This window comes from Typopeltis vanoorti, chromosome 10 (genome assembly GCF_054136105.1).
Source record: "Typopeltis vanoorti isolate ZY-2024b chromosome 10, IOZ_Tvanoo_1.0, whole genome shotgun sequence".
NCBI lineage: Eukaryota > Metazoa > Arthropoda > Arachnida > Uropygi > Thelyphonidae > Typopeltis > Typopeltis vanoorti.
Window position 1 is genome coordinate 51,049,903 of NC_143558.1, and position 22,700 is coordinate 51,072,602.

General features: G+C 35.4%; 1 protein-coding gene across 2 annotated transcripts in view; it reads left to right on the plus strand.

Moving 5' to 3' along the window:
• The window catches only part of LOC150102412 (uncharacterized), a 261,771-nt gene that overhangs the window by 183,238 nt on the left and 55,833 nt on the right, over nt 1-22,700 (plus strand). The window contains exons 7-8 of one of the 2 annotated variants that reach the window (XM_090399631.1): nt 4,447-4,547; nt 15,632-15,701. The exons of the other annotated variant lie outside the window; for it this stretch is intronic. Of the exons in view, the coding sequence (XP_090255757.1) occupies nt 4,447-4,547; nt 15,632-15,701 (171 nt within the window). The remainder of the gene's footprint in view (nt 1-4,446; nt 4,548-15,631; nt 15,702-22,700) is intronic. 2 annotated transcript variants of the gene reach the window in all.

Consider the following 22,700-nt stretch of genomic DNA (forward strand, 5'->3'; position numbering starts at 1 on the left):
TTGTATGAAAATTATACCACATTTTTTGTGTAATATAATTTATTAGTATGTTGCAATAAATTTATGTCCACATTTAGCTCTAGTCATGAATTTTTTTTTCATATACAGATAAAAATGTAGTTTGTCCTCAGCTTTGAACACCAGTGTATCATTTTGTGTCAGCGGCTTTCAAACTGCAGACATGACCCATTAGCAGGCTGTTAAATCAGTTTATTGGGTCATAACCAGCATTTTTTAAAAATGAAATATAATAGAAAATATCAGAGTGTATCTCATAGAATTTGTAGCTTTACACATTCATGCAGGGCAGTGTCACATCTGCTGCATTTATTTTTACAGTTTTTGTTTTCTTTCTATGTTATAATGTCTGTTTCTGTTGTTTATTTTGACTGCTTTTTTTTTTTTTTTTACATGTTGTATTTAAATGTTTAATAAAATTCACATTTGATGTTAACTTATATATATATATATATAAGCCAGCCTGGCTGGCCAAGTGGTTAGCGTATCCGCTCCCCATCCAGAAGGCTGCAGGTTCAAATCTCGCCATGGGCATGGATGTTTGTGGTTGTCTGTGGAAATACTGGTGGTGGTGGTCGGCAATAGATGGCATTGATGTAGTTACAGTCAGCTGAGGGATTGTGAGTGGTGGAGACAGAGCTGTAGAGCAGATGCCCTCCCTCGATGAGTCTTTGGACTCCCTGGAGGTGACAAATAATAATAATAATAAACTTATTACATTTTTGTTTTTATTTTATTATATGTAGTAAGGACACATACTGTTTTTTTTTGGAAACATTTGTTTCAGTTTTTTGTGTCATTTCTCCTTGATAGAGAGAAAGCAGACCCTAGAGGTCGTGCAACTTGTGGCAAAGTGAAGTGCATGCAGCTTACCCCACAAAGGTGAGGTAAGCTGTATGCACTTCAGTGGCTTCCAGAAATCAGTTTATATGTTGGGCTGATGGGTATCAGATATTAAGCTCATTTTAGAAGGTGACAAAATCCCAAGCACTTTGTTGCCTTGCCTGGTATTGTACAACCTTATTTCCTCAAGGTATCACATGTATGCTGGGTCAAGAAGTAAAATTTATTTTTTATTGTGGGTCACAGTCAGAAAATTTTGAAAAATGCTGCTCTGTGTCACCTAATGCATTGCTACTATTGATGAAGGAATATCAGTCCTGGCTGTTGTCTAAAAACTTTCTTTTGACACCTTCTGATAAGATAAAGAGAGGACCTCATCAAAACTTACAGAATGGGTGTCAACTGCATGAAAGAAAATACTAGAAACTTTACTACAACAATAATTTAAGAAATGCTGCACTAAAGTTTCTAGCATTTTCTTTCATGCAGTTGGCACCCATTCTGTAAGTTTTGATGAGATGCTCTCTTTATCTTACCAGAAGGTGTCAAAAGAAAGTTTGTAGACAACAGCCAGGACTGATATTCCTTCATCAAACAATCCTTAAATGGTTTGTTGACTGAAATGTCGAGGGGTTGCAGATGACTAATTAATAGGAGGGGCGAGAAAAATGCATTCAGAAAAACTGAAAGAAGTTTGTCTCATCCTCTTCAAGACATTGGCTGCTTGGCACATATAGTATATTTTAGATTGCTGTAGATACACTACCTGTGGATATTGAAGTGATGGTAATTAAATTATACAAATATTTTCATATATACACAGTCAGAACTACCCAACTTAAAGAATTCTGCGATTTTGTAGATATCAAATATAAAATAATTTTGTCTTACAGTAGTTCAAGATTTTTGAGCTTATTGCCTGTAATACGAAGAATTTTAGATATATTTGAGGGTCTAAAATCATATTTTCTCTCAAGCCAACAATGCCCAAAGATTTTACAAGATTTTTTTGAAAATCCAGTAAATGAAGTATATCTTCTGTTTTTCTATGGAACTTTACAATTATTTCAAACTGTAATCATGCAAATAGAGTCCAGTTCTATAACTGCAACAGAGGTGTTAATGAAATATTCTTTCATTAACACCTCTGGGATTGGAAAATAAACTTGAAGAAAGACTTCAACATAAATTTGTGCCATTTTGGGCAAAAAAACAGTTAAGTAAGCTACTAGCAAATGGTGAAATTAATCAGGAAGATTTCTATGAGAACATTAGTAAGTTTTATGAAGTCAGTATAAACTATTACAGTCCTGGAAAAAGAGTGTTGAACAGGCAGAAAAATTTAATTGGATATTTTTAACTTCTGATGTGAATTGGGCTGATTTAGAAGAGAGTGCAAATTTTTGTCAACAAGATAGTACATAATTCAGTAAACACAGATGAATTATTTGATGAAAGATCAATTGCTAAACAAAGTTCTACAACAACAAAAACAAGAATGGGACTCAAAAATTTTAAGCATTCAAGATAAATGGTTGTCTTCATTTGAGATCTTCAAGAATGCTGGCATCACCTTCAAAAGTATGTTCAAGTTAGTAGAATTTGCTATGTGTTTACCAGGTACATCAGCTCTGATTGCAGGTGTCAATAGTAAAGGAACTTTTAAATGTGAAAGTGAATTCCAATTATTCTTATGGTGATTTTTTTGACCATATAAAATCGAACAAACAGTTTTTAAGGAAAAGTGATATCAGAAGCTCAAGTGTAGAGAATGAAATGAGAGAAGATTAATGGTGAGTGAGCAAGAGGTATATGAGGAATTAAGTAAGCCAGATGACAATAAGGCAATAGAACTTATTGTCATCAAGGAGCCTTGGCATGCCTGTTTAACATGGGTCTTGCAATAGCACAAGTCCCAAAGGAGTGGAAAGAAGGTCAAATTTTTCTACTTCACAGAGGTAGTGATAAGACTAAGGCAACAAATTGTAGGCCAATCTGTATATCTTGAATTGTAGCTAAAATATTGGAAAGATTGGTGAGAGATATTCTTTGTGCTTGTCAGCATGGGTTTGTTAAAGAGAGATCATGTTTTCCCAACTGGTATTTGTATTATAACAAGGTGATGAATGTATTGGAAAATGATATACATATACATTAATATACTTAGATGTTTCTAAGGCATTGATAGATTGCCACACCACAAGTTGATCACTAAACTGAAGCAGATGGGATTGTATAACAGACATGAGTTGTATAGGTGACTGGCTATTAGATAGGTATCAGCAAGTTATGTATGGAGGGGGGGGGGGTGCACTATATAAAAAGAGAAATATCATTATTTGTCAGTTCCCAAAAGTGATGAGGAATCAAGCAGATGTTGTGGCCTTATAGAAGCATTTGAATAGATTGTATGAGTGGGATGTAGTATGGAACTGTCAATTCAGTGTTGCCAAGTGTAAAGGTCTGAAATTTGGTAGGCAACAATGGGATGCAAAGTATACACTTATTGGGGAAATTTTGGAGGAAGCTGAGGAGATGAGACCTTGCAGTGGTAGTGGACAAGAATGTGAAGTTCAGTGGTCGATTGTGCAAGTTGTGAAGACATCACATCAGATTATGGCATGAGACAGAAGACCTTAACTTGTAGAAATAAAGAGGAGCTCTGGTTCCATTGTCTTGATCATGCCTTGTATGGATTATTGTGCACAGATATGGTCCCCTGATTTTCATGGTGATGAGGATATATTGGAAAAGATCCAGAGAAGACTGACTAAGGCTGTAAGTGGTCTTTGGGATGTGGGATATGAGGACAGATTGAGAGAATGCAGTTTACGTTTACAAAGACTTGTGAATAGGAGGAAGAGCAGGATGTAACTGACACATTTGAGTTGGTAATGGGTTGTTACCAAGTTAATATGAAAAAAATTTTTCATAGAATAGGAGAAGGGATTTCGGACAAGGGAACATCTCTGGAATCTGTATATTGAGAGGTGTGAGCAAGGGAATAAGGTGAAGGTTCTTTGCATGGAGAGTCAAGTGAAAAAAGTTAGTAAGTGAAATGTGTTGCCTGACGTTGTGGTGAGTACAGATATGTTGAATGAGTTTAAGGCACGGTTTGATGTATCACACTGTTTGCCTCCCACAGTGAGTCTTTTGACTCTATTTTGACTGGTGGTAATAATAATGATAATAATAATAAGTACGATAATTCGAGACCACTATCCTACTTCTTAATGGCTTGAATATGACCTCTATCTAACCCTTAGCCAACCTACATATTATATACTTGTTATATATTCATGTACTATAGGTTTACAACCTTTCATGCATGAGATTTATATATATATATATATATATATATATTTGTTTTTTGTGTTAATGAAATGCATTGCAGTAAATATGAATTTAAAGTGATGTTATAGTCTTGGGAAGTAGATAAAAAATCTATTCTGCAATTAGTCTGGTAACCCATCTAGACCTACCTAATATAAATACAAATATTTCTGCTGATATGAATTTCTTAATTTGATATTATATGACTTGCTATTTTTTATTTTTTTATTTTATATTTTTTACTTCTTATAGTTCGTGAAGCACTTTCTGAAATCCAAGTGTATGTTCTCCTAGACCTTGATTACATTGAAAAACACCACAATTGGTCAAATAAAATTGGATATACATTTCATGTAAGCGTCAGAACATAATTTACTTATCGATTTATAACAACAACTTTTTTTTTTCAATCTTATATTTGAATTTGAATCTTTCTTTCAGTCTGTATCTCCGTAGTTGAAGTCCCCCCCTCCCCGAGTTGGATAAAAGAAATGGAATTACGTACTGCATGGAACTCTGTTATGCATATTACTACAAATGGGTTTGGATATGACACTAATTAAGTGGATAACAGGGTAGCTGCTGGTCAGATATCAAAAAGTGGTATATGGAGGGGCAGAATCAAAGCGAAAGCAGGTGACTGTGTACAAGTGGTGTGCCGCAAGATACTATTGCTGTTTAATTTGTACATAAATGATATAGGAAATAACCTGAAAGGATATATTCAGTTGTTTGATGATAATGTGAAATTAGATAGAGTAATAGTTTATCAAGACAATGTTGAGAGCTTGCAGAGCGATTTAAATAGGCTGTCGGTATGAGCAAAAGATAATGGGCTTCACTTTAATGTGGAGAATTGCATTTTGGTAAAAATAGATTACAAGCCATGTATTTACATTGATGGCACTGTACTCCAGGAAATAGATGAAGCTAGAGATTTAGGGGTGGTGGTAGACAGACAGTTAAAGTTTAGAGAACACATTGCTAAGGTAGCCCATAAGATTACTTGGCTGTTGAGGAACACATTAACATGTAGAGATAAGGAAGTTGTTATTCTTCTTTATATTTATAAGGACTTAATACATCCACATCTGGATTACTGTGCCCAAATCTAGTTCCCTGGGGAAAGCAGTGGAGAGGATTCAGAGGTGAGTGACCAATATGGTGAGGTGGCCTGTGGAATGTTCCCTATGAGGTTGGATTGTGGATGTGGATTAATTTGCATAAAGGGTTTTATAGGATATTGATGCAGGGGAAATGTTTCAGCACTTGCATGGAGGAGCCTGAACAAGGAGGTCATCTGGAAGTTGAATAAAGGTGTAAGGACTAGATTTTTTGCTTAGAGAGTTGTGAATGAACCCATTAACAGTTGTGAGTGCTTTATCTGTTAATGGGTTCAAGGAGAGGTATGGTAGATTGTGTGGATTGATTGGGTCTCCTGTGATGAGTCTTTTGACCTCCATTTGTCATAAGCATCCATGTGAAATTGCAAATCATTCTATCAAGTAGTTTGTTTTATACAGCTGTCTGAAGCAAACCTGTTGCCTGTATCCCTTGAAATGGATAAAATTGAGTATTGTGCGATTATAAAATTCTTTGTAAAAGGTTTAATGGCAAAAAAATTCATTCAAAGTTCATAAAAGTTTATGGAAACTCTTCTCCTTCATTTTAGACAATTAAGAATGGGCTGCCGAGTTTAAACATGGCCATTCCAGCCTTCAAGATGATCCACGTGAAGGACGTCCAAAAGTGTAACATCACCAAAAATCATTGATCAAGTTCATGATATGAATGACTGGCGAGTCAAAGTGCATGAAATTGCTGAGACTATAGGCATTTCAAAAGAATGTATAGGACATATTTTGCATGAAGAATTGCATATGAAAAAGCTTTGCGCAAGATGGGTGTTACGCTTGCTCACAGCAGATCAAAAACGCACTCGCATGAAAATCTTTGAACAGTGCTTGGAGCATTTTAACAACAATAAAACTGATTTTTGATTTTGTGCATCAATTTATTACTATGGATGAGACATGGATTCACCATTACACACGAGAATCCAAACAGCAGTCAAAACACTGGAGAGAAGCTGGTTGTTCAGCGCCAAAGAAGACAAAGTCAGTTCCATCAGCAGGAAAGGTCATGGCATTGGTGTTTTGGGATACTGAAGGCATTTTGTTTATTAATTATCTTGAAAAGGGTAAAACAATAACCAGGGAATATTATTGCGATCTTTTAACTAGACTACATGAAAAAATTCATGAGAAAATACCCGGTTTACAGAAGAAAAAAAATCATCTTTCATCAGGACAATGCAGCACCTGCCCACGAAGGTGTTTTGGCTATGAGAAAATTAATGGATCTGCACTCTGATTTGTTGGAACATCCACCCTATTCCACAAATTTGGCTCCCTCTGACTTCTATCTGTTCCCAAAACTAAAACTCTTCCTCGCTGGTCAGCATTTTTGTTCGAATCAAGAGGTGATTGCAGCTGTAGAGTGGTATTTTGCAAATCTTACTGAGAACCACTACAAAGACAGGATAATGGCTCTGGAGCATTGCTGGAATAAATGTATTAGTCTTAAGGGAGATTATGTCGAAAAATAAAAATAATTTTGAAATTATAAATTCGGTTTTTTTTTTTTTTCATTTCCGACCACTCTTTTACATATTTTGAAATAAGTATTGGGATATTACTACATTTCACAGAAATGATAATTTAACTTATCTCAAAGTCACATAATCTCTCTTTCAATCCTTCTGTAACTTTCCACTGTCAGGTATACTCTTTGTGGTTCTTTATGAGTTAGGTATTCAATATTATCATTATTATTATGACCGTCATACTTCCATTGCAATCAATAGACTTATCACGGGAAGTCCCACTGTTACACATGAATCATCAAGCTACCTTGGGCTTCGCTGTTTTTGTAATCACCATATTCAGTAAAGCATTGTACTCACCAACCACCCTCCATACAAAAAATCTACTCTATACTCCCATACTCACTCTTTCTTTATACAGATTCCTTGAATGACCTCTTGTTATACCCTTGTTTTCTCCCATTTTCTGAAAAATCTCTTCCATATTATTCCACTAACAACCCCTTAACACCTAATACATCTCAATCATTCCTCCCCTCCATCCCTCCTCCTCTGCCCATCAATGAGATTCTGTAAACTTGGAGACTCTATCTTCATAACATTACACAGATAAGAAACCACCTTCATCAGCTGTGTCTCTCTCTCTCTTTGGATCCTTTCTTATACATCCTTCCAAGAGCCAGGTGACTAAATCATTGGACAGTAGTCTGCAGCTTTGGACATCATAGGCTCTGTACTTTTACACGTCATGTTTTGTCTCATTGCCTTAATCTGTTGTGATGTCCTCTACAATTTAGATCCTTGAGTACCATCACCCCAAGATCCTTTAATCATCATCATCATCAAATTCTGGCCATGTACCCTCAAGGAGTGTACAGGATATGATAGTACTACATGAAAAAAATTACATCATTACTAACTTCCTATCTACAATTTTCCTCCAAATCAGTCTGTTACTTGTCAAGACTCCAATATTATCAGATCTTATATTTCTGTCATCTAAGGCACTTTGTACCGTATCAATCCACCTATATCTTTGTCTTCCTCTGGGTCGTTTTGCTGCCAACCGATCCTTTAATCACCTAATATTATTATTATTGTTCAGGCCTCCATGGAGTCAAAAAACACTCATCATGGGAGGTCCTTTCAAAGAAACACAAGTCTATCAAGACTCATCGAGGGAGGTCCCTCCTAGGAAACATGAAGTCTATCAGGACTCATCGTGGGAGGTCCCTCTTAGGAAACACAAAGTGTATCATACCACTTCTTAAACTTGTTGACCATTCTCGCTCTCGCCACTCTATCAGGCAAGGCATTCCATGGTTCAACCACCCTCCATGCAAAGAAACCATTCCTCACCCTCTTTCTCACAGTTTCCTTTCTTAACTTCCAGGAATGGCCCCCCTTGTCATGACTCATTCCCACTGTTCAACCAAGCGAAAGAACTCCCCAGTGTCAACCCTGTAATCACCTCTCAACAGTTTAAAAGTCTCAATCATATCACACCTCCTCTCACCAAACTCTGCAGTCTACACTCCCTGAGCTGATCCTCAGGGAGTGTGGACTTCCAGTAGCATAACTAACATTGTACAGTCCTGAAACCATCTTTGTTATCTGCCTCTGTACCCTTTCCACAGTTAATTTATCCCCTTCAAATCCTGGGGACCAAATCTGAGAACAATAGTCTAAGTGTGTTCTGATCAGGGCCTTATACAACAGAATGATAATGCTTTTATCTCTGCAGGTCAGTGTCCTTCTCATTATTGCAGCAATCCTCTGCATTACTTTCACTACCTTTGCAATATGTCCCCTAAATTTCAAGTTTCTATCAATCATCAACCCCAGATCTCTTGTTTCCCCTACTTCCTCCTGTTTGACTCCTCCAATAGAGGAGGAGTTAAACAGGAATTATACTTCTAGCTTATTCAAATCCTCTTGCAGGGCTACCACATCTGCACTATTACTAATAACCCCTTCCCAGCTTCCCATCATCCGCAAACAATGGAATATTCCCTTGCAATCTGCGGACGATGTCATTGATATGAAAGTTAAACAATATAAGTCCCTGTGGAACCCCACTTGTAACCTTCTGCCTCTTTGATATTGCTCCACCATACACAACTCTGTGATACTATCGGACAGCCAATCCTGCATCCATTTGACCAATCTGACATCCAGACCCATTGCTAAGTCTAGGAAAATGGCAGTATATGCCTTTCCCTCATCTAATGCTCTTGTAACTTTATTATAAAATGCTAGCATATTGTTAAAACAAGAGCGCCCCTTCACAAATCCATGTTGACTCTCAATAACATTACCCTCATCTGCCCAATGCTGTATACGGTCCTAATATCTCCTATAAGATATATCCACTAATTGTACTGTGCACTTCATTTCATGGTTTTGAAATTTTAATACCTCATACTTTGCTATAGTATATCAGTAATTCTACTCACCTGTCTCTCACACAGTCTATATAAATCACTTGTAAAGTCATATCTCTCTCTTTTACTCATAATTTTCCTAATTTGCATCATATTAACTGGATATTCCATTAAAACCCTCATATCATTAACTCAAACAGTTATGACCCCAAAATAGAACACTTCTAAGACAGAATACATCCCATACACAACTTGTTGATACTTCTCAGATAGCATGTCTGCTATCCAATGCACTAATTGGTTATCTAATCCCTATCTGCTCCAGTGTAATTATTGTGTGATAATCTTTCAAAGGCCTTTGAAAAATCTAATTACACCATTGTATATGTATATCTCTGGTCCAATGGCTATATTGTACTAAAGAGAATCATGTTTTATCAATCTATGAGCAGATTTTTAAAACATGACTCCCTTTAGAAAATCCATGCCAACCATGAAAAGGAATATTGACATTGACACCATAATCGCAAGTCTAGACACACACACAGACTGACACATTATTCAAAGCCTCAGTCTTATCACTTCTTTTGTGATGTAAACGATTTTTCCCTCCTTCCACTCCTTTGAACTTTCTCTGCTGCAAGGTGCTTGTTAAACAAGTATGCCAAAGCTGTCTATTGTTAACACACCAGAAAAGTTTATCAAAACTTGTGGTAATATGCAGTATCATCTAGACCTACTGCATTATTAATAGCTAGGATAGGAAAAAGCCATATGTAGAATTAATATACTTTTATTTTAAATTAAGGGGATATAAAATCCACATTGTTTCAAAACCGAATAAGAAACTCAAAGATTGGAATCAGAGAGTTTCATGCCGAATATAGTAAACTATAAAGTATCAGCGACACTAGCGTGAGCTAATGCAAGTGACCCTAGTACGTAGTACTATACCGGACAACTCGTTGCAAAGGTGGGGAAAGTTCAGATCGCTATTCTTAGGTATTTTCCATAATGTAAAAACACATTTCCTAGGAAATGTATGCTGTTATTACATTATGGAGGGAGGTCACTACCCATGTAATAACAACATACATTTCCTAGGAAATGTGTTTTTACATTATGGAAAATACCTAAGAATAGCGATCTGAACTTTCCCCACCTTTGCAACGAGTTGTCCGGTATAGTACTACGTACTAGGGTCACTTGCATTAGCTCACGCTAGTGTCGCCGATACTTTATAGTTTACTATATTCGGCTTGAAACTCTCTGATTCCAATCTTTGAGTTTCTTATTCGGTTTTGAAACAATGTGGATTTTATATCCCCTTAATTTAAAATATTGTTTATATCGCCGAAATGAAGCTTATTAGCTCTTTATATTTAAGGAATTAATATATTTAATTCTACATATACCTGCTACGTACTCGCTCATTCACCATCATCCCTCCCCCTCTCCTCCATTCCTATGGCACTCAAGCCTTGCATAATGTTGCAGAAGGATGAAATGTCTTTATGAATTGCTCATATAAATTGCTTCAACTATATACCCTGCAGCAGTTATTACCATTAACACTTTCACTGACTAATATCGTCTTCCCATAACTATTCTTTCTTCTAAGGGCCATGAAAGAACTCTCTGGGATTTTTCTTGGCCTCATTGAGAAATTACTAGACTTTTCCTATCCTTACCAAGTGAGCCTGCTCTTTGTACTTCTCATGCAGCTGATTATCATCACTCATGCCCCCTCCATAATTCTCTTCATCCAGAATGTATACTTCATCTCTTTATGTATCCGTCTCACACCTTCCTTATTTAACTTCTTGGCCTTTGGAATGCATTCAGACATTGCTGCTATTAAATAGCTCTTGATCAGTGGCAAAGCAGCATTTATTTTCGGTTTGCCTAACTCCTCATTCAATGCTGTAGTTCTGAGCTTTCTGTAATCAGCTGCTTTGTAGTTCACCAGCTTTTCCTGACAGGGAAAAGATGCTGTCCTCATATGGTTGTCCACCAGCATGATGATCACCTCATAGTCATTCTCTTCACATAGAAGGAAATTCAGCATCTCACTTAAAATGACATCATCTTACGAGATGATCAAATCCAAGATTCTGTATCCATAGGTATCCTGCATTACATGTTCTCTAAAAGTAGTTGTGTCGCAAGAGCTCAAGAAATTCATTCTCTTTGCCCCAGACACACTATCTTTTCATTCCAGTCTATATTACCATCTGGAATTTTGACCATTCTTCCTTCAACATGACCGCCAGTTCATGCTCCCTTACTGGATGCACTGTTCTGGCCTGCACCTGGTGTTACAGCTTTTCCCAAAGGTGTTCATTAGGCTTAGATCAGGACTCTGGGAAAGTCAAGTTTTTACATGGTCCGACTTCAGGTTTCTGCGGTATGAGTTATCCATTATGGCTTATCTAGTAATGACCACAAATAATAAACATCAAGGGAAAAAATTAAGAAAAAAATTTTATTTAACCAGTTTCCTATGACTTATTATATATATTTTCTGGTTTAAATTTGGAAAAAAAAAAAAAAAGAAAAACTTGGATTAACAGAGTTAATGCAAGTTTTTTTTTGCATAAAGTCCATTCTTGCAAGTTAATGCAAGAATGGGCTTAAATTGTATGATGAGCATAGTATCAACATGCCAGATGTGTGACTCATTGTTGCATTGCATTGTACACTTACCAAAGTTGGTTTAAATGAGACTGTTACACTGAGTTGAACAACATAGCATTTCAGTGGTAGCTTTGAATTACTTATATAGTTTTGAACTCAATGCTCTCACGGATGATGTTATTTGGTAGGGTATGTTTGGCTTATTTGCAGCTGTTTATTTTGTGTTGTCTTACTACTAACCTGAACTCCCGTATATTCTCCCTGAATCCCTGAACTCCTAATAATTTCCATTGGACTGAGAGTCTCACACCATCTTTCATACCTGTATGGTCTCTTAGCCTCTTACATTTCCTTTGGTTGATAATATCACCTATGGCTGATCTTGGACATTGCATTCATGAACAGATAGTCCACTGATATGGCATCATATGATAGCATGTCTTTTGGAGTCCTGAAGTCCATACCTTTGAGAGTATACAAATGTGTTATTGACTTTAGGGATATATCTGTTATGTGCTCTCCCTTTCAGGAATAAAAGGCATTAGAGGATTGATTTATTTTATGTATTTACATAGTTTATAGTCTATGGAATACAGGAATATACATGTCAGTATACAACTGTATAGCAAGCTTAAAAACATACATATCAGTATATTTCATTCTAGAATAGAAGGCAGGTCCCAATGTTTCTTTCATTAGGGTATATCTTATATATTTTTCTATATAACAGTCTCACTCACCAAAGCATGAGAATTTCTGATGATATTTGTTATAAGCAGATGATAGTTTCAGTGATAGAAAAGTGTTTTTCCTAGGACATAAGAATCCTGAATGGATAAAATGGAGGAAGAGGAGATAGTTACTGTAAAGAGCTTGAAGTTGGATCAACAACAGATAATGACTGATTTGCTGTTCAAAGTTTAGCACATTTTGAACAGGATTACTGGAATTTTTATCATTAATTTATCACTAACATCAGACCTACATGGAATCAAAAGACTTATCATCAAATCCTCACTATGACATTTATTATCAAACTGCCTCGAACTCATTCACTACTGCATTCAGCATGGTGAGGAGTAGTTTCTTTGCATGGAGGGTGGTTGAACCATAGAATGCACTACCTGATAGAGTGGTGAGAGCAAGAACAGTCATTGAGTTCAAGGAGTGGTATGATAGACTGTGTTTCCTAGAAAGGACCTCCCACGATGAGTCTTTTGACTCCATGGAGGCCTGAATAATAATAATAATAATTCATCACACTCATCAGACGCCCTTCATGAAAAAATAAATAAAATGCTTTTCATTCCCCCAAAAAATATTGTTCACATTTATCTAGTACAAACTTCTTACCAACTATGTGTCTCATTCATATTATCATCTTCTAATCCAAATAGCATTCCTGCATTATGTGCAAACAACAATTATTATTATTATTATTATTCAGGCCTCCATGGAGTCGAAAGACTCATCGTGGGAGGTCCTTCCTAAGAAACACAAAGTCTATCAAGACTCATCGAGAGGAGGTCCCCCCCCCTAAGAAGCACAAAGTCTATCATACCACTTCGTGAACTCATTGACCTTTCTCACTCTCACCACTCCATCAGGCAATGCATTCCATGGTTCAACCACCCTCCATGCAAAGAAACCATTCCTCACCCTCTTTCTCACAGTTTCCTTTCGTAACTTCCAGGAATGGCCCCCTTGTCATGACTCATTCCTGCTGTTCAACCAAGCGAAAGAACTCCCCAATGTCAACAGTTTAAAAGTCTCAATCATATCACCTCTCCTTCTTCTATCCATCAAACTCTGCAGTCCACATTCCCTCAGCCGATCCTCATAACTATCATTGTACAATCCTGAAATCATCTTTGTTATCTGCCTTTGTACCCTTTCCACAGTTAATTTATCCCCTTCAAATCCTGGGGACCAAATCTGAGAACAATAGTCCAAGTGTGGTCTGATCAGGGTCTTATACAATGGAATGATAACGGTTTTATCTCTGCAGGTCAGTGTCCTTCTCATTATTGCAGCAATCCTCTGTGTTACCTTCACCACCTTTGCAATATGTCCCCTAAATTTCAGGTTTCTATCAATAGTGATAATAATGGGAGCATGTATAGAAAAGTACATAGTAGAAACTAAGTATCTGTGTGCTAGAGTGTAATGATTTGCTGAAGAAAGAAAGAGAGAGAGAGCAGTAGTATTCCATATCTAATCAGATTTGTACAAGGTAAATAGTTGTTTGGATATACAGCAGCAACTTGAAAAAGAAAGTGTAACTTTTGAATAATGTAGATATGATATGTTTATGCAAAAAGAAGCTTAATGCTTTATTATTCTAAGAAGAGAAATCCCTTTTTTGATTGAGGGATCTGATTGGTATTAAAGGTAACTAAGGGTAAATTCTTTTTATCAAGTAATGAGACATAATTGCATTTTGGAAGGATTGAAATTGATTATTTTATCTTCCTCCCATGAGATGAGAATGGTGTGAAGATCAGCTTTTAAGGTATTCATTATAGATATCCACCTTACAGTTATATGTCAGGCTTGTAAAAATGTCATTTTAGGATGGCAAGCAAGGACATAATGCAAGGAAAAAAAAGATTGGCCATTCTGATAGAAGAAAATCTAAAAGAGTTCTTTCATTGTTTGATATGGAAAAGGTGATAGTCACAGAGGATAACATTGAGCAGTGGTCGATGGTGAGAAAGCATCATTGTGTACATTTTAGGAAGATGCTAAAAAAGTTAACTGTGACCTTAGCCTTACTGATTAATGAACTTGCAATGAGAAACGTCTGGAAGGAGGTAAAATATTATCACTGCATAAGAAAGTGGTGCAAAGATAGATTTTTCAATTTTAGATCAACCTCTAATTCTGAGGGATAATGATTTTATCCCTTCAGAGGTGTTAAAATTGGATCAATAAACATTGGGTTCTTTATGAAGGATCGCTCTGAGTTTACTAAGGAATAGTTCTTGCTTAATCAGTTTTCTTACATTTTAGAATAGTGGTGAGTTAGTTGCATTAATGAAAGAGTAGAAAGAGTCCTTTGCAGTTATCTGGACTTCACAAAGATATTTGACTGACTGCTGCATGGCAGGCATGGTTCAAATAGAGGAAGATGGCAATGGATTTTAGGTTAACGATATAGATAGTAGACTGCCAATACCAGAAAACTGCACATGGGAAGAATAAAAGGTAGAATTTTGCTGGTGTTTGTTCAATTTATGAAAGTAAAAAGATTTCATATTTATTATTATTATTATTACGTAACACCTTCAGGGAGTCCAAAGACTCATCGAGGGATTAGCCTAAAACATTTTTTTTTTATTAATTTCCTATATGTCTTGAGTTAAATTCAACTACTGTTTCAGGAAGGGAAACAAGAAACTGAAAGATATTAACTAAAACACCAATTAGAAAATATGTGAAGTAGAGAAATGATCAGTTGGAAAATAGTAGTAGGAAAACAGTATTTAACATGAGAATAATAGTTTTAGGAAGACTCCGTGTCTATTGCATCTCACATATATATATACTTTCAGGTCTTGTTGAGTTACTGATGATAACTCATACTTTTTTTTTTTTTAATGAAATAGGACCAATGTTGTTGTTGTTATTATTATCATCAGTTTATTTTATTTTATTTGTTTTATTTTATTTATTTTTCATTAATGGTTAGACACTGTGGTGCATTATAGTAGATGGCAGTTCAGAATACAATGTAAACTGAGTTCTTATATTTATGCATGCAGTTGTATCTTACCATTTATTCATACATATTGTAACTTGAATAATACAGGAGTTTCATCTTGCATCAAAGAGCTCTGTTCTTTCTTTGATAAGAAATCTTACTGGTTTTCAAGATCAAAGTAAGTAATATTCAATTATCCTTTGTCTTATGGATCATTCCATATGAAATCATCAAATTATAAAATAAATTGAAACTGCATAATTTTGTATTTGGATGAATATGATTTTTTATTTGGTTAATCCTTTAGCTAGAAGATAATTTTTTTTTTTTTTAGATTTTTCCTAGCATATCCTATTAATTATAATGGCCATTTTTATTTGGCAGATCCACAGTTTCCACTGGTTTTCCCTTTCAGTCGTTTCTGACTGTAGGTGACTTTATAGGTATTACCCATAAAAAGTATTCCTGGTGAGATTTTTACAGTGTAGTTCACCATTGCTTCCACCCCCACCCCCCACCCCCCCCGTCTTATCTGGGCTTGGGACCAGCATATGGCTGGGACGTATTCATGTGTGTTCATGGGGCCAGTTTATATGAGACAAGTTTCCTCACGTCACTGACGGGAATCGAACCCAGGTCTTTCCGACCAAAGGGCTTTATCTATACTGACTGAGCTACGGAGGCTCTTCCACAGTTTCAGAGGATTTTAAAATTAATCACAACTTTCCAGATTGCTCAATATTTGATTTTTTTACTGTCATTTTAATGCTCAAGGTAGATGTATACTTTTTGATTTCTTATTTGCATTTTCAGCAAGCTAATCTTTTTCCAGATGATGGCCACCTGCTTTAGGTGTTCCAAGTGCTCTTTCTGCCCTACACCTAGTTGAATCCACAAATCTTTTATTGAAGCATTTCTTCCACTCTTGTGAAAAAAAAAATTGCTCCATTCTATTTTCTACATCCCTTCAGCACAGACAGCTTTTTTAAAATAAGAAACTGTAGTTTTTTTTTCTTGCATTTTTCAGCATATCACTTATCAAAACATTTTGTTTCCTTTTTTAGGATCTCATAAGTAGTGTGAATTCAGTAAACTACATGTTGACAGTTTTGACATTCACCAGCATTAATGTAAAAATACAATAAAACATTTTAAAAAGGCAATTTTTTTACATTTATGCCAGTAATTAAGCTATGCCAGCAAGGTTTACAAAGAACAGGTGCACTGCAGTTTGAAGTGATTATAAAATTTTATTATTATTATTATTATTATTAATACCTTATTAAAATTAATAAGGTATTAATTTTAATAAGGAATAAGAAAAGTCTCATTGACTGTGTTATTGTTGATAGTCATATTTTCATCCTAGTGCAGGACACCAGAGTGTACAAAGGATTTGAAATTGGAAGTAATCACCATTTAGTCTTGAGCAGGATAAAATTGAATTTCATTTTGAAAAGAAGAACATCTGATGAAAATCCGTCAAAAATGTAGATCACTCTACATTCCTGAGAGAGACTTGAGTATCGATGAAAGCCTTATGCCATTCAAAGGTGGACTGAAATGTAAGCAGTATATTCCCAAAAAGAAAGCGAAGTATGGAGTAAAATTTTTTATGCTTTGCGAATCGGAAAGTGGATATCTTCGGGATTTCAAACCTTATACGGGAAAGCAAACTGTAATCGAGTACGATAAATATTCGGATCTCCCCTTGTCGATGCGTGCAGTAATGCAGTTACTAGACTCTTTACTGGGGAAAGGTTACTGCATTATAATGGATAATAACTATATATGTGTCCTGAACTCGCTGATTTGCTTTTACAGCATCGTACAGATAGTTATGGTACTGTAAATGCAAAAAGGCGAGATCTGGCTTCAGGAAAACTATCGAAGGGGGAAATCCGAACTTATCAGTGAGAGAAAGTCTTTGCACTACGTTGGAAAGCTAAAAAATATGTTTTTCTACTATCTTCCCTGCACAATCCATCAACGGAATCCGTGGAGAAGCATGGTTTGAAGAAAGAAAAACCCATTGCTGTGTGTGCATACAACAACACTATGGGTTGAGTCGACAGGTGCGATCAGCAGCTATCATTCTACTCTGTAATGAGGAAACAGCATAAAAAATATTACAAAAAAGTGTTTGGACATGTTATTTGAAATTTGAAGTGTTTGGATTTTGTTATTTGGAACAGTTTCCTCCTGTACAAGAAAAAATGTTTGTCTATCATAACATATCTAGAATACAGAATAGAAATTGTGAAAGCATTGCTGCATGCACATGCACCTTCTTCAGCAAGCAGAAAAACAGGAAATCCTGCCAGACATCTGAGGGTGAACGCTGCTAACTCCAACCATTATCCCAAAAATCTACCACCAATGGCTAATAAAAAAAAAACCTGCACTCAAATATTATGTATGTAATAAAAAAAATATCAGAAAGGAAACAAAAATCTGGTGCCCTGAGTGTAAAACTGCTTTGTGTGTTTACCCTTGCTTCAAGGTGTTCCATGCTGTTCAAGAATTTCAAATTCTGAACAGTATGAAATAAAAAACTTTTGTTTTCAAGGCCATCAAAACAGTCCTTTTCAGGACTACAAATATTGATAGAGGGATACCCGAATGCACTGTTTCTTTTTCATCTTGAAGGCTAATTTTTAAGTTCTTTTTATGACACAGAGAAACTGGAAAGAGTATTCCAGGTAAAGTATTTCATCAAAACAATAAAAAATAATGAAATAAAATCTACCCTATATATATATATAAAATGATAAGCCTTTTTATGTCATGTTTATCGAAACGTTTTGAAACTCAGGGGCTACCCTGAGTGTCAAGTCTTCAAAATTCGAGTCATCAGAATTCAGGGGCGGAACCCCCTTTTGAGTTATCACAATTGAAGGAGAACTGGTCTACCATACCGGAACACGGGGGGTTGGGCATAGCCCCCCTAGTTAATAAATGAAATATATAAATAATAACGGGAACATTTTAACCTTGCCAACACTCAACATTGATGTGATATGTGTTCCAAATTTCTTGTTTCGGAGATATATATATATATATATATATATATATATATATATATTACAAAGTTTTGTAATAAAAATTTCTGCTACAATGAAGTTTGGCAGAATCAACAATATTACTACCTTATTTCTGTTTCTCATGTGGGAGAAAAACGGTAAAATGTCACTCTTATAATTATACGAGATGTTATAATGGCAAAAATAGTAAGAAAAAAGTCATTTGCACTTTCTCTTCAAAACACAAAGAAAGAACATTGTAAATTCAGCGAGTGGAAAAGAAAATACTATATATTTTTCTCCTGTTATCTGATTTTTTTTTCTTGTAGTACAAAGAAGAAATCACTGCATATAACATGAAGTCTGCAGGAGGGAAAAAATCTGGAAATTGGTTACATTATAACGAATAGAGAAATCATGTCAAAAAAATTATTCACGTAAGATTCTAATCTCAGCAGACATAACATTTTCTTCTAGATTACATATCTAAAGTAACTGAACCTTTGCTACTATTTTACACTAAAATGAATGGGTATGTTCCCCAAGTGATTTGTAACAGCTGTCTTGCGAACAATTTATGAAATAAATTATCTGAAATATCCGCAGATTGATTAGGTCTATACCTTCCCCCCCTCCCCAATAAAAACATTATGAAACGCATATGCACCTTTTCTTTGAAAATAATTGAAATCCTCTTTTTCAAGATAATTGTATGATTTAATTTCTAATTTTTGATAATAAAAGTGAAACTGATCATTATAAATTAAGCAATTATTTTGGCATAAATAATGTATAAGCATGTAAACGAAATATCAGTATTTCTGTTAGGATATAGATAATCAACAATCGAAAAGGAAACAAGACATTCTTGACATATTCTGCACTACAGCCTGAGGCATTTAGTGTTCTCCCCTTTCTTCTCAATAGCACTGAGAGTAATAAGCCTTCAACTTTTCCTCCAGCTAAGAGAATATTACCAAGTATTTATAAGACGTAGATTATTTCAGAAATAGCTTCCAGCAGCAGAAGAATTAATATTTAGATTTTTTTAAAGAAAAACAAACACAAATAATACTACTGAAATTTCTTTTGTGGTGTTTGCATATAAACAATTTTGCATGGTGAAAATATAGCATATTATTTCTAAAATTTCACATAATCTCAGCGGACGGTAGAACAGCTGGTTTTAGATTGCAAATAAATAGACCAGAATTAGAAGCTTCACGATACAATCTGATTGCCGTATATCTTTTGTCAAAATGGTAAAATGAAGTAATTGATTTTGAATGCTGTCTAGAAAAGCTTTCAAACCTGTATAGAAATTTAGAGTAGTTATGCAATTGAATTCCACGAGAGAATAAGGAGGGGGGGAAGCATTAGAAAATCTTCAAAATGAGCAAAAAATGTTGAATCATTCCGTATATGATATTTTACACATTATATTTTCAACATATCTACGAGGTTACGCACTAGATATTATCGTAATATGCATAATACAAATAAATAAATAAATGACGAAGGCGGAGAATCACTGCTAAAATATCATTGGATGTAAATTTTTGATACCAAAAAGACTACCAATCGGAAACCGAGTAATGCAATTTAGCGTTTTAACATTTTTTTTTATTTTGTCTTTATGAATAACAAAAAATCGTTTCTAAAACTGAAATGTGATGATCCATATAATGCTATTTTGCTAGAAACGAAAGAAAAAGGACATATTTATTTCAATAAATATTATTTAAAAATATAAATATTTGACATAATATTTTCAAAGCAAACATTCGAAAATTCTAAACTTCGAAAAAAAATTATTCAATTATTATACATAAAGTGAAAGAACAATCAGTGCAACTCTTCCGGTGCTCTGATTTGTAGAATAAAATGCGCCAAATTTACTATCACTAAATAGATTCATTGCAAAAGCTGATCAGTGGTCATTTCAGGATTGATTTTTTTCGCATATGTAAAATTCGTTTCAATTTTTGGGAAGAGACACAATAAATCATTTTAGAGGCAAGAAAGGTCAAATAACTTAGGACAGTAAATGAAATTCTAAGCAACACAATAGACGTAAAGACGGGGGGGGGGGGACACAAAGGTCACTCAGCAACAGTTAATCCACTAATGGCTATAGAATAGCCGTAACAAGATTAACGGCTGAGGAAGGTAATGGCATGATAAAAGGTAGAATGCCGACGAAGTTTTGATCCATGAAAAAAGCTAGGGAGTGTTGAATATTTCATTCGGTTGGGAGGTTAATATTAAATCTGGTTTCAGACAAGAATGTACATTGTCCTCTCTATTATTCATTATCTATATGGATCACATTATGAAGGAAAGTGGTATTGAACCTGATATCAAAATTGGAGATATTAATCTCAGCTCTTTGCTTTATGCAGATGATGTTATACTTTTAAATAAATCTGCTAGAAGTCTGCAAGATTCCCTGACTAAATTGAATAACTTTTGTAATAGATATGGTATGAAGGTTAGCAATAACAAAACAAAGACAATGAAAATAGACAGAAGCATTGAAAATATCAACCGCAGTGAATGGAGAACCTGTAGAACAAGTAAAACATTTCAGCTACTATGCACGATTTTTAGTGAAAATGGTAAATATGGAAATAGACAAAAGAATCAACAATGCTGGTATGGTAGGAAGTCAACTGAATAAATTTATATGGAATAAGAGAGATATTAGTCAAAACACTAAATTAGCTGTATACAAGACAGTGTTCAAACCAGTTTTAACTTATGGATCTGAGAGCTGGGTTAGAAGTAAAACACTTGACCAAAGACTAGAGACCACAGATATGAGATAGGGGTGTGAACAGATGGCATCAATGGCAATATCATATTAAAAACAAGGGTATTAGGAAAGAACTTGACGTTGTCAGCATCCAGGAATGCATTAGCAGAGCCTGTTTAAGTGACCATACATCTGAGAGAAGGAAAGATTAGCAAAACAAGTGTTCTTTGCCCAGCTGTCAGGAAAAAGACCCAGAGGAAGATCAAGATACAGGTGGATTGATACACTAAAAAGTGCCTTAGAAGATAGAAATATAAGATCTGATAATGATGGAGTCTTGACAGGTAACGGACTGATTTGGAGGAAAATTGTAGATAGGAAGTTAGTAATGATGTAAATTTTTCTTGTAGTACCATCATATCCTGTACATCCCTTAGGGGTATATGCCAAGAATTTGATGATGATGGTGATTAATATCTGGCCTCCATGGAGTCAAAGGACTCATCACAGAAGATCTATGCTCTCTCATGCCAAAAGATCATTGGGCCATGCCTTGAACCAGTTCACAGTTTCTGCATTCAGCACACTTTCAGGCAATGCATTTCACTCACCAATCACTTTCCATGCAAAGAATCTTTTTCTCACTCCTCTGCTCATATCTTCTTTATACAGCTTCCATGGATAGCCTCTGGTTCTACCCTTGCCTCCCTCTACACTATAAAATCTCTTCTCCACATTAATCCAGTAACAACCCCTCACCAACTTATATGTCTCAATCTTATCTCCTCTTCTTTTTCTTCTTCTTTTTCCATGACTCTGTAAGTTGCATTCCCTCAGTCTCTCCTCATATCTGACATTCCATGGACCTGATACTAACTTAGTCAACCTTCTCTGGATTTTCTCCAATACATCCTCATCCCCCTGAAAACAAGGTCTATGCACAGTAGTCTCTATGTGACTTGATCAAAGCCTTATACAGGGGAACCGTAACCTCTTTGCTTCTGCATGTCAATATCCTCCTCGTTATTGTCATAATCCATTGGAATGTTCTTACAATTTTAGCAGTGTGAACAATAAACTTCAACCCTCTGTCCACTATCATTCTCAGATCGCTCATCTCCTTCACCTCCTTCCATTTTTCTATTAACTGTATACTCTGCATCCCAACCTTGTCTACCAAATTTCAAGACCTTGCACTTTGCAACATTAAATGGAAGCCCCACTCATCTACCAACTCACATAGTTTATTCAGATCCTCCTGCAAGGTGACAACATCTGTACTACTTTTCATAGCATTTCCCAACTTTGCATCATTGGCAAATAGCTGCATATCTTCAATTAAACTGATTCCAATATCATTGATGTACAAGTTAAATAATAATAGTCCCAAAACAGATTC